Source organism: Anopheles stephensi, chromosome 2 (assembly GCF_013141755.1).
Source record: "Anopheles stephensi strain Indian chromosome 2, UCI_ANSTEP_V1.0, whole genome shotgun sequence".
NCBI classification, from domain to species: Eukaryota; Metazoa; Arthropoda; class Insecta; order Diptera; family Culicidae; genus Anopheles; species Anopheles stephensi.
The window spans coordinates 66,791,400-66,808,945 of record NC_050202.1 but is presented as its reverse complement, the minus strand read 5'-3'; the positions used below and the strand labels follow the sequence as shown (position 1 = coordinate 66,808,945).

General features: G+C 48.3%; 4 protein-coding genes across 6 annotated transcripts; 2 read left to right on the top strand and 2 right to left on the bottom strand.

Moving 5' to 3' along the window:
- Window positions 1–17: 17 nt before the first annotated feature.
- LOC118504362 (cytochrome b5-like) lies at window positions 18–2,273 on the bottom strand. 3 transcript variants are annotated; one of them, XM_036038755.1, is made up of 4 exons: window positions 1,761–2,265; window positions 1,549–1,637; window positions 1,278–1,346; window positions 18–449 (listed from the first exon to the last, which is right to left on the bottom strand). In XM_036038755.1, exons 1-4 carry the CDS (start codon window positions 1,878–1,880, stop codon window positions 353–355), a joined length of 375 nt encoding a protein of 124 aa, XP_035894648.1. In that variant the 5' UTR covers window positions 1,881–2,265; the 3' UTR covers window positions 18–352. The 3 variants fall into 3 exon arrangements, with proteins under 3 accessions (XP_035894648.1, XP_035894650.1, XP_035894649.1); XM_036038757.1 differs by lacking the exon at window positions 18–449 and adding an exon at window positions 642–1,094 and having other exon boundaries at window positions 1,761–2,273; XM_036038756.1 differs by lacking the exon at window positions 18–449 and adding an exon at window positions 642–1,097 and having other exon boundaries at window positions 1,761–2,269.
- Window positions 2,274–2,548: 275 nt separating this feature from the next.
- On the top strand, window positions 2,549–4,588 carry LOC118504358. Its single transcript, XM_036038750.1, has 3 exons — window positions 2,549–2,748; window positions 2,819–3,052; window positions 3,115–4,588. Exons 1-3 carry the CDS (start codon window positions 2,666–2,668, stop codon window positions 4,508–4,510), a joined length of 1,713 nt encoding a protein of 570 aa, XP_035894643.1. The 5' UTR covers window positions 2,549–2,665; the 3' UTR covers window positions 4,511–4,588.
- A 5-nt stretch (window positions 4,589–4,593) lies between these two features.
- Window positions 4,594–6,634, bottom strand: LOC118504360 (zinc finger CCCH-type with G patch domain-containing protein). Its single transcript, XM_036038752.1, has 2 exons — window positions 6,297–6,634; window positions 4,594–6,214 (listed from the first exon to the last, which is right to left on the bottom strand). Exons 1-2 carry the CDS (start codon window positions 6,342–6,344, stop codon window positions 4,676–4,678), a joined length of 1,587 nt encoding a protein of 528 aa, XP_035894645.1. The 5' UTR covers window positions 6,345–6,634; the 3' UTR covers window positions 4,594–4,675.
- A 1,012-nt stretch (window positions 6,635–7,646) lies between these two features.
- Window positions 7,647–17,240, top strand: LOC118504359 (cell division cycle 7-related protein kinase). Its single transcript, XM_036038751.1, has 2 exons — window positions 7,647–12,793; window positions 12,897–17,240. The coding sequence occupies exons 1-2, from the start codon at window positions 12,616–12,618 to the stop codon at window positions 14,420–14,422; spliced, it is 1,704 nt and encodes a 567-aa protein (XP_035894644.1). The 5' UTR covers window positions 7,647–12,615; the 3' UTR covers window positions 14,423–17,240.
- The last annotated feature ends 306 nt before the right edge of the window (window positions 17,241–17,546 follow it).

Sequence of the window (17,546 nt, the reverse complement as noted above, 5' to 3'; positions counted from 1 at the left end):
GAAAGAAACCCATACCATTTCAAAACGAACAGTTCAATAATTCGTGTTTATTTCTTTTCCTAAGCTGCTTGCATACAACACTACACAATATCTAATAATTATTGTTCTCAAACCGCGAACCAGTTCGCACAAAGCCTCGAAGTTAGGCCAGAATTAAAAATACTAAATAACACGTTTTTGGGATGGGGTGGGGGAGGTTCGATTATTGCTTCGTGGATTGCCTCTATCTCTCTATCTATCTCTCCCTTGAAGCGGATGAGCGAGAAAATGCATGATGCTTCGAGGAATGTTGAAATCTATAAGCACGGATGTCTTCTCCACGGAGCAATCGCTAAGCCATGCTGCCGGGGCTCTATTTTTTGCTGCTCGCTTTGAAGATCAGCGCCAACCCGGCACCGATGGCTAAGGCCGACCCGGCGATCAGTGCCGAACGTTGATTAATCGTTATTCTGCGGAAAAAGAACGGCAGAGAAAAGAAACGAGCAAAGAAACACAAACGGTCGTGTAAGTAAGACGTTTATATTACAATTCTTGTCATGTTTCTTGGAACGAGCGGTGGAACCGATAAGACATTACAAATGGACGGAGGTATTACAAACAGAAATGGTAATGCAGAAAGAACAAAAAATAAACTTTACAACTTAAAAACACCCAAGGGGAGCCTCACATGGCATATCCCCCCCGTTCACTTGCTTTTATTCGATTCGTGGAGAGAGAAAACAAACAAACAAAAACAGTCACAATAATGCACCTAATTATCCCGCTTAACAAGGAACAAGTGAGAATGTTGTTTAATGTAAGTGGCTATATATAAACTATGCATTCTAAAAAGAATTCCCTGCACCCGAACTCCAGACATCCAAAATAGAGAAAAAAAAAGATTAAAGTTAGACAGCCATCACATATAGTCGCATCGCTCTACGCGCTTCAGGTGTTTTCGTAGATCCACGATCGTTGGTCGCCGATTGGGGCAGGGGTGAACGTTTGTAAGGATGAAATCTAGTGACAAGCACGGGAGGGATCAACCGAAAAATTTCGCCTTAATCGATCCAAACCAGGACGATGCTGAGGATTCATTGGAAGGGACAGACACGCTACTTGGTAGAAAGGGGAAAAAAGTATAAAAGAATGGTGTAAGCGATAAAAACAAAGCCACACGTTAGCCGCAACAAAGTGGTTCCCGTGTGCTAAGGACACAAAGAATTTGTCGCTCGCCTACATGCATGAAGGTGGTGTACATAAAGGTTAAGGGAAAACACCAACTGTAAAAAACTTACCCGGCGCCAGTTTTCTTTTTCCGTTCCGTCTCGATGATTTCACCGACCAGGAATTGCTTCATTTGTTCTCTGTAGAAAAAGAGGCGTACAGAAAAAAAAACACGAAACGAATTAAAAACATAGCGAAAACGAACATAAAAATTGCAACGCGAGCATTTGACCCTGGTTTCCATTGCATCAAAACACCGTCCACGGAGCCGCTTGATTGCTCAATGCGTGCAACCGTTTGGAAATGGGTAGATTGGGAGGTCTGGTACACCTTGTAACCTACTTGGCATCCGAACTGTGTCCAACGTCATCAAACTCGGCTGTCGCTTCCTTGCCAGCCCACTCGATCAGCACCTCCTCGCCACCTGGATGCTACGGGAAAGACGGTTGGAGCAAACATGAACACACACACATAATGAATGGCGATAGTGATAAGTGCCATCTTCCACGAGATAAAGCAATCCAAGCCCGAAAGGCCAAGAGACGTGTACGTACCTCATGGAGAAATTTGGTCACATCGTACACCTTGTCATGGATTACCATCCACACGTCGTCCGGTTTGTTGTGTTGGGCCACTTCCGCCAAGCTGTACTGTTTCTGCACCGTTTGGGCCATATTTCTGCTACGATATGAGGATGCTTGGATGAGGGCGTTGAAAGATATCGGACAAGAACTGCGAGTTTGCCGTAGGAATTTCACTCGTTCTCGACTGATCGAGTGAACCACAATGATTGATTGTGATTGCTTACACGTTGGTAGGGGGGGACAGATAGGCAAATGGAAGGTCAACTGTTGGCGATGGAGACGGAGTGGGAGAACTTTCTAATTAGACGGAGACAATGCAATTAAAGGGTTTATTCTTGTAAGGGTAACTGCGCTAAGTGTTAAATCGATCTGAGTACAACAAGAAGTGCAGCTATGGTTCAGGAAAATGGAAAACAAAGACCTGTTGTACGTTCAATAATGATCGATTTATGTACGTCCATCAGCTGACATGTTTGTTTTGCCAACTTCAACTTGTCAAAACTCACAGCACATGCTGTCAGCTCAAGCGGGATGCTTGCAATGTGTGAATTTTATTCGGAGAATCCATCAGAACTGCTCTTTAAACTCTTTTATTTGTGTACTGAGTAACCTATTATGAGTATTCTCTTCCATTTTCATCTTGCAACGCACAATCCATTGTATAAATCTCCATTGCTTATAATTTTTTATTATTTGGTTTGCTGTAATTTGCTGTATTTGTGCAAATCTATGTACCACCCTGTGCTCGCATCCGTTTCGCTGTCAAATATTGTTGATGAACTGAAAATTATCAAAACAAACGATTAATCGCTACTGTATAAAAACAAAACTAGGCTCCATTATTGCGCTTTTCTTAGGGTAAATACACCGTTCCTATGTTCGGTAACGTTGGACAATCCGGTAACCATGAATCGGACGACGAAGAGTTCTTTAAACCAGCGCCCAACACTACTGGCAAGTGAGTAGGACGAGTAGCACCAGGAAGTGCAAAAGTTGGTGACTAATTGAATTGCCTTCTGTTCATGCAGATCCACATTGGCGAAAATATTTGGTATTGGTCCAAAAGTCACCGTGAACAGTAATAACGAACGGGCAAACGCTCCCGTGGCACCGAAACCGGTCAAGATCTCGGATCGGTACGGTCCATCCAACTTCCGATACATTCCTGCCGAACAGGCCGATGACGATGAAGCGATCGAAGATGCAAGCAAACCTCCGGAATGGACCATCGTGCGGGCATTGGTGGTAACGGCTTACAAGCTGTAAGTGAACTTTTTAACGTTTGCAAAGCCAAACCATTAACTCCTCGCCGTCACTCTTCCAGCGTTGATGGTGATAACGTTTTCTTAGGCAAATTAGGACTCGCTTTGCTCAACTCCTCCAGCGGCCACAGGTTGCTATTGTACCGTACGAAAACGGATGTGCTCGGCACGGTAACATTAACCCGCGACACAAAGATACTGCTCAAGCAAGACTACCTACAGTTCCGTGCGGATGATTCGAACGATTTTTGGAGCATTCTGTTTGAAAGTGAATTCGACCGTAAGGCGTTGCTTACGGCCATTGAATCTTGGTGCTGTGTGGAACGCGAACCGGTGGTGGAGGAACCATTGTCGGAGGTGGAAAAAGAACCAGAACCTCCGAAGAGTAAGCGATCCGAGCTTGCAGCCCGCATGGCACGAATGGGTGGGCAAGCTATGCCTTCGATGCACGAAAAAACTAAAGCACCACCCATCCCCACGACAGCACCTGGTTCCGATTCATCCGATACGTCCGATTCAAAGATTGAAACCATAACGACGCGAACAACCGCCCGCAGACCTAACCTAATGTCAACCGTAAGCATGCAGATGGTTCCGCTGGCTGGAATGATGCCAACGAATTGCAATGCAGTGCCGAATCAAGCGACCGGGGCGACCATGGCAGACATGAATTTCAATTTGGTGATGAGTGAAAGCCGCATGCAAAACACCGAAATGCGCATGAACTTGACAAAGCTAGAATCCAAGCTTGATCGTGTGCTCGACAAGATCGATCTGCTAAGCGTGCACGGTGCAGGTGACCGGTCATCATCGTCAGTTGCCGCCGACAAGGATGCGGAAGTACTGGAACTGGAGGAAAAACTGCTCGAGCTGAAACGTGCGAACCATGCATTGAAAAGCAAAGTGCGCACATTGGAGACAGCCGACAGAGATGGTAAACGTGAGGCAGAGGCACTGATGGAAGGGAAGCTACGAACGCTAGAAGAATCGGAACGACGCCTCAAGGAAAGTGTGCTTAGTTTGGAACTTAGGCTGGAGGCATGCCGTTCGGAAATAGGACAGCAAAAGGAGAAGCTCGCCGGGCTGGAAACCCAACTCGTAGAGGAAAAACATTCCGTTGAAAGTAAGACCAAAGAAATGAAAGCAACACTGCAGCAACTGGAAGAAGCCCAACGTGAGCGGAATCGCCTAAACGAACAAATTGAACTGGGAGATCGTCGATTGGAAGAGCTTCAAGCGCAGCTGGCACAGCTGCAAAAGGAATGTAACGAGCTCAAGGAGGCGAACCAACGCCAACGTCCGTCAGTGGCTGGCAACGCTACCTTGGTGAAAGACATCATGAACGGATGCTTCCAACAGCTATGCGGTCAGATAACCGACCCGCAGGTGTTGAAGATCATTGCCCAAACGATCAAGCGCGAAACCAAAGCGGCATTGGAGCGAGAAGGTGAACAGTAGAGGTGTAAAACTATCCACAGAAAGTTATTCTAAAAAAAAGTCCTCAAATATATACCGTCGAACATTGGAAAACTTATAGAGGATTACGGTTTAAGTTTGATATTTCTTTTATTACTACGTGATTTATCCTAGTCGCGGATCCCGGAACGGCTGTCGGAGCTGCTTTTAAAATATCGTCAACTTCTTCTTGTCTGTGCGCAACTGTTGCTCCTTGGAAATGTTGTATTCCGACGCCTGCATGCGTGATATTTCCGCGCGCTTCGCATCAATCTGCCGACGCAGATTGTCTGACGCCGGCGTTCCTGCCTTGTGTCGTGTTAGCGCTATCTTAAGCCGTTCCACATCGGCCTCCGTTCGGCGTATCTCTTCCGATAGTTTCAGGCTAGCAATGTTCAAGTTTTTGGACGAATGTTCCTTGAGATCGTGTCTCGTTAGCTCACCATGCCGGGCCGATGGTTTTGATTTCGAGCTTTGCCCACCACTAAACACCTGCTCGTTGATGAAGCTGAACACATCCTTTGCTTTGTCCGCTTTGGCCCGACGCTCATAATCCTTGGCATCCCGTTTTTCCTGCTGTCTCTTGAGCTGGACAAGCTTTTTCTCCACACTGAACAGATCCTTATCACCGTTAGCCTGTTCGCGCAGCTCCATGCAGTAATCGAGCGAACGACCCTGCGGCAGCACCTGGGCACTGACCGGTAACACAATTCCTTCACCCTCCCGACCGAGCCCCGTTCCAACGATGTAACCCATTTTTTGCATAATTTTCGATCCGATGCCACGCGTGTGTTCCTCCCATTCGCCTAACCGTCGATCGGGTGCCGGTTGAAAGAGACTTTTCTCCACCAGCTGAGCCTTCCGGAGCGCTTCTTCGTCCGCCTCCTCGTCACTAGAATCGTCATCAGAAGCGCTCTCTCGTGGCGAATCGTGCGCATCGTCATCGAGTGGTAAAAGATCTTCAAACGGCACGTCCGCTTGTTCACGTTTGCCTTCCTCTAAGCGTATTTTACATCGCTTTTCATTAAAATCCACCTCCAGCACGGTACCCTTGCACCAGAGTCGTGAGGATTGTTTTACCAGCGCTCGGCTACCTTTTTGGCGCAGTCTTTCAAACTGTGGTTCCCGGTAGTCGCGTAACTCGTCCAGTCGGACCACTTCCCCGTGTGAGTAGTGGCATTTGTCATCTGCGAAACGACACTCTCCTTCGAGAAAGTATGCGCAGGGTATCATCTCCCGATGGGTGGGGTTAGTGAAGAGCACCTTGGCGGTGGCATCGGCCAGATCGGAAGTATCGAGGCTACATACCATCGCATTATGGTATGCGGTTGAGCCCCAGCTGTGCAAATGTGGCGCCGAACACTTGCTGCCAATCAAACCGTCAAAATCTAATTCATCATGGGATTCTGTGACCGGCGGTGTTGCTTTGGCTTCCTCGCAAGCAGCTTCTTTTGGTTCGGCAGGAAGTTCTTTAATCTCTTGCATAAAGAGTGCAAATTCATCATCCATACAATCGGCCGTTGTTGCTGTAGCTGTTGAAGCTCCATTATCGTTCGCAGGGCTCGTTGCGGAGTCTTCATCGCTAGTAGGCTCGAGCGTTTCTAGCGTTAGCTCCAGCAGTTCAATCAGATCTTGCTTCAGTTTATTCAATTCTTTCCGCTCATCTGCATCGGTGGTGCGCTGTAGAGCTTGTGCAATCTGATCAAGCTAAAACAGAAAGAACAAGGTTTATTGTACTATCGAAACTTGGTAAACATTAAAGGGGTTTTAGTCATTCAATTCATCCTACCTGATCTTTGTATTGCCGAATCGATTTATCCAACTCGTCGACACTCATTGCTTTAGGGAATCGCTTTAACTAACACTACATAATACTAGTTCTAGCTATAATTTACTCTGGAAACACTCCAGATTTCTGCATTTCCAATTATTATTTTTTACTCTTTCGAAGCCCGCTTGTTGACGTTTGCTCGCTGCAGCTGTCAGTTGTTGTTTTGTTTTATGTCTTCTTCCCGCTCTGCTCCTTCTTCTTTTCGTACTCTTTCCACAATCTGATGCAAATGATATGCACAGTTGCATTTCCTTTCTTTATGAACGGTTGAAGATGACCGTTTATGCATCTTCAAACTCCTTTAGAATGTTGTTTGATGGTTTTCTCATTCACAAGGAATGTGCGAATTTGAAATTGAAAATCTAGGTTGAAATAATAAATGCTTGCGTATTCGTAGACAATTGATAGTTCCACATAATCGTACCAAAGCATTCGTTTCGGATTGAAGTCAAACTACCGTTGGTTTGTTAGATTTCTATTTTTTAAATTTGTTCTTCAGTGCGAATTCCGATTTACAAGAGACATAAATTTAAATTAGTGTACAATAATTAATCTACGACAGTTACAGTCCCAACGAGCTTCATAGCAAGATCGCTGATGTACGCAAGGAAGAAAAAAGGACAACGCACAGCAAACAAAACATCCGCCGAGATTGAGCAAAACGGGTTGCTGACGCGCTCACCGAAAATGCATCGGTTGACAGATGTCAGATGTTTCGGAAGCAGTTGTTTTTGTTGCTGCTGCATACGGGACGAGCGTGAGGGAGATGCCTACCACACGTAGAAAATGAAACAAAAACCAACTTCCTTTACGCTGACAGCGGAGAATCCCGTCAACAACGGGAGAGAGAATTGGCCAGAAAGAGCAACTGCTCCCACTCCCGGTCCGGGATGCGAGTTCGATTGTTTGGAAAAACAAAGCCCGTGTTTTTGTTCCTTTTCTATGTGCTGCTTCCCGTTCTCGCAAGCGCTGCGTTACCGTAGCGACCTTTTCGCCCATCTCGCTTTCGCAAACAGCTGAGAGGCTTACATCACCGCTGAAGTCATCGCTTGCCATCATGCTTGCGCTCTTTCTTTCCCTTTTGTCAACATGCCCAGCTGTGTGCAGCAGCATCGCGCACGCAACGAAAACATCAACAAGAACCCGGGAAGACGCGCTTGTATTGACGTTTTGGGAGAGCTTCTATATTCCCGCTGTTTATCGATCCACTCTCTCGTGTGCGCTCTTTCATTCAAGCGCACCGCTTGCACACACACACACTCTCTCTCTGTCTCGCACAGCCGCAACGCTTGCAAATCGTTCCCGATGGTTCCCAGAGCGATAGGTTTACTGCAGGCGAGAAAGCACACGGGCTTTTATTATTCCCATACCGAGCGCGTTAGTCGCAGTGCGACGTGTGTTTGCAGTGCGTTTTGTCCATTGTTTTTTTGTGCAACAATAGAAACAAGACAACAAGAGCTCACAGGAAAGGAACATTTTGGGTGTGTATTTTAATGCAGTGATCGTCATCCGTGCACCTACACCGCAGTAGGGGTCGTTTTCTGTTTTCGGTGTGTCGTAACCAAGAGGCAGCAGCAGCAGCAACAACAACAGGAGCAACATCAGCGTGTCTAGTCATAGTATTTATTGTGCGGCGCTACTAATACTACAAATTGAAAAAAGACACATCGGTTTGTTTTTCCTCGCGTACGGTTAAGCGCGACATCCCAACCACGGAAAACCACGCGGTCCAGCATCACTTCGACGCCCGTAAGCCATTAAATTGTGAAACGCTTTCAACCGAAGGGGGCTTGAATCCCGTTGCTTTTCGCTTCGCGACCACACAGCCGTAGATGTGTGAGAGAGCGGGTGTGCGTGTGTGAGAGCGCGTGTTTTCTTCTTCTACTTTCTCGCGCCGTCTCCATGTGTTTTGTTGTCGATGTTGTTTGTTTGCCCAGCACCATCCAGCATCGTGGTCATCTTTAGTAGAATCCTGCTGACGGTAGCAGCAGGGAGCGTAGCAATAGCATAAGTGACACCAACATCATAAACAGCAACAGCAGCAACGCAAGCACCACCAGCAGCAGTAGCAGCAACAACAACAGCAGCAACAGCAAGTGCCGATCGGGGGAGTGACGCGCTTTACGCTGACTAAACTGACGGTTCACTTAACAAACACGCCTCATCTCTTTCTCGCAAGCATTGCTCTCGTTCTCTCCCTCTCCCAACCACCGGTGCGCTACACCTCTCGTGTACTCGCCCTAGTCCTGACAGATTCCCTTTGTTCTCGGACTGCGGGAAAAAGCGAACAGGAGAACAACAACAACACCATCGCGGCAACAGCAGCAGCAACGCGGATCGTCGCAGCAAGCGCGTGGTTTTTGACGGCTCTAGTGCGTGCATTTGGTAGCGCGAACGCACGTTTCGCTAACGATACACGTCCGAAAGCACGCGGTACAGCGGCATAAGGTGTGTACGGTTTGGGTGTTTGCTGTCCGGTTTCCACCCACTGCGCTTGACGGTGGTGGCGGTGTTCATCTGGGAGAGGGAGAGAGGTGTGCAGAACGAGAGGCGGTGATTCGGTTGGTGACCGGAGCACAACGTGGTGTACCTGTACGACGGCAGTAGCTGTCACACGCTGCAGTTGCACTTTTATCGATCGGACAGCGGTGTGTGGCCATTATCAGCATCTTGAACTGTAAATAGCAAAACGTCGACCTCGTTGCAACCGGGAGGTGCTGCATTATAATCAGTGCAATCGGGTCTATCTTCTGACGTACGACGACGATACGCGTTTTACACAGGTGTGCGTGTGTGTGAAGGAAGCAAACGGATAAGGAAACGTCGAAAACTGCCACTGCACGTCGGCCAACTTGCAAGAAGCAGCAGCGGTACGTACGAGTGCCAGAAAGAGATCACCTTTCGAACGAATTTACTACCGAGTTCCGAGTGGACGGATTGTCTGTGCAGAGCGAGGATAAGACATCCGCGAGTTGTGCAAACGCAGTGCGAAAGAAAAGCGCATCGTACGAACAGTTACAACGGCTATTAGTCGTCCACCTCCGAAGAATCGGCTGCAGAAGCGAGGCAGTAACCATGTTGCGCTGCGTGTACTAAACAGCAGGCACTAGTCTAGTTAATGTCACACGCCACACACCACTTCACAACGGTGTGCCTGCGCCACGAGCTTGCATTCTCTGCACTTTCGAAGCCCCCAGTTTCGGTCTGTTACAGCAATGAGCGGATAAAAGTTTTCGCGTGCACATCGGAAACTCCTTACACGCCTTGCCCAAATAATAGTGTGCTGTGCATGCACGTTCCTGATTTTCCTTTGTGCAATTCACCGTTCCCGAACTACTTGTACAGAGCTTGACGAAGTGAAAAGCGGAAGTCCAAACCACGCGCTCGTGCTGCACCGGAAGTAACCTGCCGCGAATTGTCGTACCAGTACACGAACATTACATACACGAGGCCGTTCTGTGAGACTGCTGTAAGCGGAAGGACCCATATTTTGTTGCCCAGGTGGGGTGTGCCGTTGTACATCGTTGGCAGATACCCTCGTGGTCATTCGGCAGCAAGGAAGAACAGCATCCAAGCAGAGCCAAGTAACGGAAAAGGATACGCGAATAAGAGAGGAGCAAAAAAAAAAAACACGCGGCGGGCACATCTTCGAAGCAATTACAAAGCGCAAAGCACCACCTTCCGCGATATGGCGTTGTGAAAGTGCCGTGGTAAAAAGGGAAAACTGTTCGTGTTTCAACGACCGCTTTGCCACTTTCGATGGCACCTGGAACTACCACCGGTTGGTAAGGAAACGGTTGCAGTTGTTTCAAATCACAAGACATCGAAAAAGCACATGGCCTGCTGACGGGAAATGGCTGCTTGAGTGTATTTTCCTCCCAACGAGCGTGTGTCTGTGTGCGAGAGAGTTTGTGCATCGCTTTTTCATATCGAACGAGTGTGATCAATCACAGCAAGCGGGCAGCAGCAGCATCAACCAGCGCATTTGCAACGGATCACCCCACACAATACATGCAAAACAACGTGTCCATCATTCTCTCGCGACGCTTGCAACGCAAGAGAAGAGACTGTGCAGTTTCGATTTCATAGCTCCCCTTGGTCCACTACTACTGCTCCACCACCCGTTATGTTACGCTTCTTTCCACTGCATCAAACCACAACCACCCTCTGTTGACGTGCAGCGCTTTACAACGACAGCTTCGCTATAGCCTACCCCGATTTGGTGTGCTCCAGGGACGACGCAGCAGCGTGAAACGAAAATAACTCCACGGATTCGCGGATTTCTCGGTGACCTTGACGCGGGGGTCCGTTTGTTTTCGTCTTCCTTTTGTTTTTTTGGTGTACCGAACCAATCCAACAACTTCCAGCGACAGTCACGTCGACCGTTCGCCTGGTTGCTGCAAGTATTATATCGCCGAACCCTAGCGCACCCCTTCGATTAATCATTCCCCGTCCTGCTCGCACGCAAGGGTATCGCTGCATCGTTGCAACCCTCTCCGCGCCACCATCTAGCTGCTAGTCAACTGCATCGCGAACAACTGCGATGGTGGTGGGCAAGCGCTGCACTCGTGATTATTCGCTTCATCGATAGCATAGCACCACCGCGTACCAGCCGTAGCAAAACGCGATCGAGGTTGAAATGGTTTTTGCAAAGTTTAACGCGTTATAACACAGTATTTGTTGCACTCGCGCCGCCCCATTCCCCCCCAAACACCTCTCCACTTTGCCATAGCGTCAACAGTTCAGTGAATTCCAAGCAACCTTGCGTGTGCTTGTGTGTATACGTTTGTATAGTTGTAATCAGGAGCCGCGCACACCTTCCTGCTCGCAGACTTCTGGTGCATTACAAAGCAGCGCACAAACAATAAACTGCGCGCAAACACACACACACACAGAACCATTGATTGCCTGACTGGTGGCAAGCTGAGAGGCATGTAATCGATTCAACAGTGGCGCAAACGGCCAGAAAAAGAAGGCGCTAGTGAGCAAGAGCGCGAGAGCAATAGCAAAACAAAAACAAACCCAACAACATATACCAACCCCCCCTTCATCGAAAAGAAACGTCACACGCCAGCCCTGGTGATCGAAGACGTTGTGCATATTCTGGTGAGCGAGCGAGCGAGCGGGTGAGCAAGTGAGAACAACTCGAATTGCATCACGACAGCCGAAGAGCGCGGGAGCGAGATAGCGAGATTGAGCGCAAGTGTGCGAGCTGTTGCAGTGTAGCTTACGGCCGGCCCAGCTGAGCGAACACCGAATCCGAGCAGCTGAGTGGAAATACTTCACACACACTGAACGCCATACACATACACAATCGTACGGTTGCAGTGTATAAGGCTACGAGAGGGGTTAGTATTACAGCATCATCAGGCACGCGGTGCATCGGTAGTCGTTGGTGCAAATAAGCGGTTCGAAGGACCCGCGTTAAACTCTCACGTCGGATTGGCCGTTCCTGATGTTCCTATCGATTAGTGCATTTTTTTAACGACGTCGGCGGAATGTAGAACACAGCACCGCCCAAAACAAGACCTGTCACCAGCCCCCCGCCACCAATCCCATCTCAAGGACGGGAATTGAAGCGGAAAACGTTAAACAGAGGAGGACACAAAGACGGAGCACTACGATATCAGTATCATCATCGCATCACCAACTCACCGTCGCCGTACTAACGAAGCGTGTTTCTCGCCAGTGTGCACCAAATTGTGTGTGCGTAGTATCCGGGGTACGTTAAAACGCATCGGAATCACACACCACTGCAGCCAGGCCTGCAGAAAACCCAAAATAAAGCAAAACAAAAAAGCGCAGTGGAAGAAACAATCGTGCGGTACAACGGCAAAGTAGAACGTGCCACAGCCACCATCACCACACCAACCCCCAATTACCACCCATCGCACTCTGCTACACACGTATAAGTATGTGCGTAGGTGTGTGAACGCTCTTCTTGTGATATTACAACATTCGCACAATTCCTTGGCACACACCATATATTATTAGCTGTGTGGAGACAAGAGCAACCACGCGGTTGTGTTCAGTAAAGTACAAAAAAAAAAAACAACAACAAAAGCGCCATCTTTAAGCAAACGGCAAACAAATATCCCCCCAAACTAAAGAGGCTCGTGAATAAGGTAGTTGAAAAAAGTAGGAGACAAAACTGCAAAGTGCAAGGCGGGCCGAATACTGGTAGTAGTAGCGGAAGCGAACGGTTGAGGCGATAGTAGGTCGCGCAGATTCGTTCGATTCGATTCGAACTGACCACCGTTACGAGCGTTAATTAAGTATGGATAGCACGCAGCAGCAAAAGCAATCGCGCACGGTGGACAGTGATGAAGAGGAGGACGGGCGTGAGGTGAAGATGCAGCTAGACGAGACGGTGGATCTGAAGGGGCGAGCAAAGAAACGTGGAACATCGATGGAGATCGGGCAGGAAGCTGCTGCTGGTCTGCAAAAGAGAGAAGGTTTGTTCAAATGCCGCACTAATGTTGCTAGCATGCTGTCATAGCGATGACCGTCTCTATATGACACAGCAATTAATTTATATCCTTTTCTTGTTTATCGCAGCCGTAGCGAACAGCGAAGAGTTGCCGAATCAGTCGCAGAAGATTTGGAATCAGTACGTTGTGCACGGCCTAATCGATAAGGGTACGTTCAGCACGGTCTCGCTGGCAACGCTGTGTTCCGAGCAGCACCTGCCGTTCGATAAGCGGCGCCAGTTTGCGATCAAGCTGATCACGCAGACGAGCCATCCGTCACGGATCGAGCGCGAGATTCTTTGTATGAAGAAGATTGGCGGTCAGCGTAATGTGGTCGGTCTGCTCGGCGGGTTCCGGCTGGAGGGCGAGGTAGCGCTCGTGATGAACTACATTCCGCAGGAACCGTTCCACCTGTACTACGCGCAGCTAACGCCCGCCGAGGTGCAGCGCTTCCTGCAGCAACTGTTGATCGCCCTCGAATGGGTGCATCTGCACGGTGTGATCCATCGGGACGTGAAACCGAGCAACTTCCTGCACAGTCCCCGTAACGGTGGTGGCTCCTACGTTTTGGTCGACTTTGGGCTTGCACAAGAAACGGATAAAGGTGCGCTGTCACTGCGCACACCCGTCATTCCTCGGAGGCCTGAAGGCGGCAGACTGGAGGATCAGGTTGTCCCCCGGCAACAGGATACCGTCGTGGTGCGCAAACCGTTGAAGAGACAGGGCAGTAACACTAGTACTACCACCACCCACCCTTTAAAGCTCTCGAATAGTAGTGCGATGAAAGATCTCGGCGATGTACCGCTGGCTCGGCAAACTAAATCGGTTGTTGCCACCATTGGAAGCGGGCTGAAGCATCGCCGCTCGGCGGCGGTACTCGAAACCCGATCGCCTTACGCGAAGGATCTCAAATCGGGCGTTAATGGCACGTCCTCTAACCTGCCGTCGTGCAACTGTTCGTGCCGGCCACAGGTCTGCAATGGGTGTTTGGTGCAGCCGGAAATGAATGCACCTCGGGCTGGCACACCGGGCTACCGGCCACCGGAGGTGTTGCTGAAGTATCCGAACCAAACGACGGCCGTCGACATCTGGGCAGCTGGTGTCATCTTTCTGAGCCTGCTGAGCAAGTACCATCCGTTTTTTACCAACGTGGACGATAATACTGCGCTGGCACACATGATTGAGGTGTTTGGCTTCCAGCGCCTACAGGAGACGGCCCACGCACTCGATCGCAGGCTGCACGGCACACCGGAAACGATGGAAAAGCAGCCGTACAATCTGCGCCGCATCTGTCAGCACTTTCGTGCTATCCACGATCAGCGCGAGATGGGCGCGGGCGGTGGTGGTGAGGCGGGAGGCTCTAGCCCACCATCTGGCCGGGACGAGGAAAATTTTTGCTGCGGCAACTGTTGCAAGCCGCCGGAGAGCTGTTTGTGCCAGAACCGTAGGAATGTAGCCGATGGTTCGGACGGGCGGTCTTCGCGGAATGCAGAATGCGACGAGTACGGTCCGGACGCTTACGATCTGCTGGAACGGCTGCTCGAAACGAATCCGCACGTACGTATTACCGCCGCGGAGGCGTTGAAGCATCCCTACTTTCAGGTCCAATACTGAACTCTGGGCATCGGTGGTTTAACGAATTGTCTTTGGGCACGTTTGAGAGTTTGGGAGTTTGATACAGAACGCCGCCCGACACAATTGCACCAGCACCACCGGTACAAACTACATATGACTAAGTATGTAGGAGCAGAAGTAAGAGGATTGTGTGTGGCCAGTGGCGTCAATTAATGCCAGTATGTACAGCAACAACAAAAAGCAGAAAAAAACAACGCAACGAGAGATTGAGACCGATGCAGGAAGAATAGGGGGGGGGGGGGGGGGTGGCATAAGAGAGTTAGAGATTATCTTTGCAAAGTTCATTACTTCTTTAAGTTACCACCGAATAGATAACACACGCTCTAATGCCACACGATCGTTCTCACGGTTGCATCTCAACCATAAATCGAACGCCAAAAGCGAGAATGCCCCATTTACACAGACCATTCTACACGCAGCGAACACATACACACCGACGACACACAGGCACTTGTGGCAGGATGCCCTCTTCTAGAGATGGGGAAGCGTCCCGTATTATATAGGCCAGTATGATGAAACACACGTCCGCGATAGTGCAATAGAGAAAGAGACAGAACATGCGAGAGAACGAGAGGGTACGAGACAGAGAAACAAGTGCGCCTACATTCCTTTTCGTCCTTGTACTACACCCAAGGCTCTAAAATGGGACGATGAGCCAAGACTAGCATCCCACTGGGCCCCACGTGTGGCCGATTGCACCAACTGGCGAGATGCGGCATCTCACACGCCCATATTGCACATGTGCTCACAAACAAGAGCCCCAGCTCTAGCGAATGTAAAATTGCGAAGCAAAAGAAAAACACGTAAAGGTGCGCGCCAAACATGCGCCAATTGCCATGCGTTGTTGTCGCACGTCGGTCACACCGGAGTGTTCCTCCTTCAATCGTTTTTTTTTATATTACAATGTGGTGTGATGAGCTCTCTCTTAATCAGCAAGGAGAAGGAGGCGAAGCAGGAGGAACACAGAACGGCAGGCGGTTTTTGTTTGTAAAATGTTTGTTTTCATTACTTTATTTATATTTATGTACCTTTTTTTTTGTTTTGTTCTTGTTCTTAAGACAAAAGTCTGGTTTAGGAAACGATATGCTCTAGTTGGCGCAAGCGCGTAGCTTTCACGAGAAGCTGATTATTTATTTCTTTTGTTTTATCTATATTTCGATGCAGGGCACCGGTCTTCCCGGCCGCAGCTTCCCACCCGATTCGCTCTTCCGCTAGGTGGAATTAACGGAGCGTTTGGGTTGGAAGCGTGCGGTTCGCGGACGATAAGTTGCCCAGCATCGAAGGATCGTGTTGAGCGCCGTAATTTTAAATCTATTTATTAAATTATTATTGTCAGAAAGCTTTTTGAATTTGAAAATGAAACGTGTTGGAAAGCGAGCGGCGTTTTACGTTTTAATCTGTTGCTACATCTGTTGGTTCAGTTTCTAGTATATAAGCTTCTTCAAAGCTTGCCTCTTGGGAGCGTGCGTTCGTGTGACACGGTGAGGGGTGTAAATGCCCAAGTCCAATCCATGGGCGGTGGGGTATATGCAGAGCGCCGCACCTGGCACTGCTGAAATCTTACGCCTGTCGCCCAATTCAGCAGCATTATATTTGTAGAGTTAGAGCGAGAATGAGATTTCGTACCGGCCAGCGGCATAAGATTACGAAAAGGACGCACGACAAAGTGTTATTTGATAGGACGATAGGGCATGGCCAGTAGCAATTGAGGCGTGAGGCAAAGTCGGAAAGGCGCACCACCTTCCACGGATGTAGGAAGCGCCAGCGTGGTCGTAATGCAAGCAAACAAACAATGAAAAAAAGAAGTACAACATTAAACCAATGGGGGTATGATTACAAAATCAAAACAAACAAACAAAAACACAATCAGTGTAGCCAATGGGGAAATGGGACGAGAATCGCATCATCATCAACGTAGAATTAACGCCTGTGGTTGAGATGTAGTATCTATGAATGTATATCTGTCTCTATATATATATATATATGCGCATGTATAATAGATTTATATGTGCGCGTGTGTGTACGTATGTTTGTATATGTTATCGTCGGGACACAAGGCACCCCGTTACCGCTGTTTCGTCCTTGTTCGAAAACGATCTGTCCGCATCTGCAGTTGCATGGCACGTACTGAGCAGCCGAGCTCGTCTGTGGAAGTAAAAAGTGACATGAACTTTCGTTTTTATCTTGTTAAACTGCATCCCACGCGGCTTTCCTTACATTACCTTCACCTCGGCTTTATTAATCGGTTGAAAATATGGAGTTTCCCTTATTCCCTTTTCCCTTTCATCCCTATGTGCTATAAACCGTTAAATTAAATTTTTCCTTTCCAAACCCATCGCTCGAGAGAAACGATCTCATCGGTTGTGCAAGGGACACGGAACGTTACGGGGGCTGCTGTTATTGCATCCATAACGTTCCATCTGTTTAAGGAGGCGAGGGCAGCCCCTCGTTAAGAAGTACTGCTCTAGAGAAGAACAGACAGACGGAAGTAACAGAGGAGAAGCGCATGCGAAACAAAGCATAGGCATTGTTGGCGGATTTTGTGCGACACAGAACTGGTAGGAAACAAAACTGAAACACATGAAACGGATAAACGTGCGGTGCACTCGCAGTGGCACAGGCATTTCTATGGTACTAACCATTGGCTAGATGCAACCACCGCAGACAGGGAATGTAGGAAGTGTAGCACAATTTGAGTGTAATGTATTTTAAATCGTAATACCCGTTGACGTGTATGAATGAGCAAGAAAAACATCCCACGTGTAGGTAAATTAAACGCAATATCGTCTGAAATGAATATCTGTATGTGAAAAGTGGCTGGAAAAAATGAAAATGTTGAGAACAAATTTCAATCTTACGGAGGTAAGTGAATGTTTTTATTCCTGCAAGTAACGACTGTACAAAATCTTACGAAAATGCTTCATTGTGGCTCAATAACAAATTAAAAAAACAAAAAATGGTTTAATTTTGGGAAAGGGAAGAATCCTGGGTCTTGAGCCTACTTCTATTAGAAGTCAATAATGCATAATGCATTTCTATTGCTGACCTGCTCAATGTTGTTCCCTTGATCGTCCTGCGTAGAATGTAGAAAGCGCAATCGTGT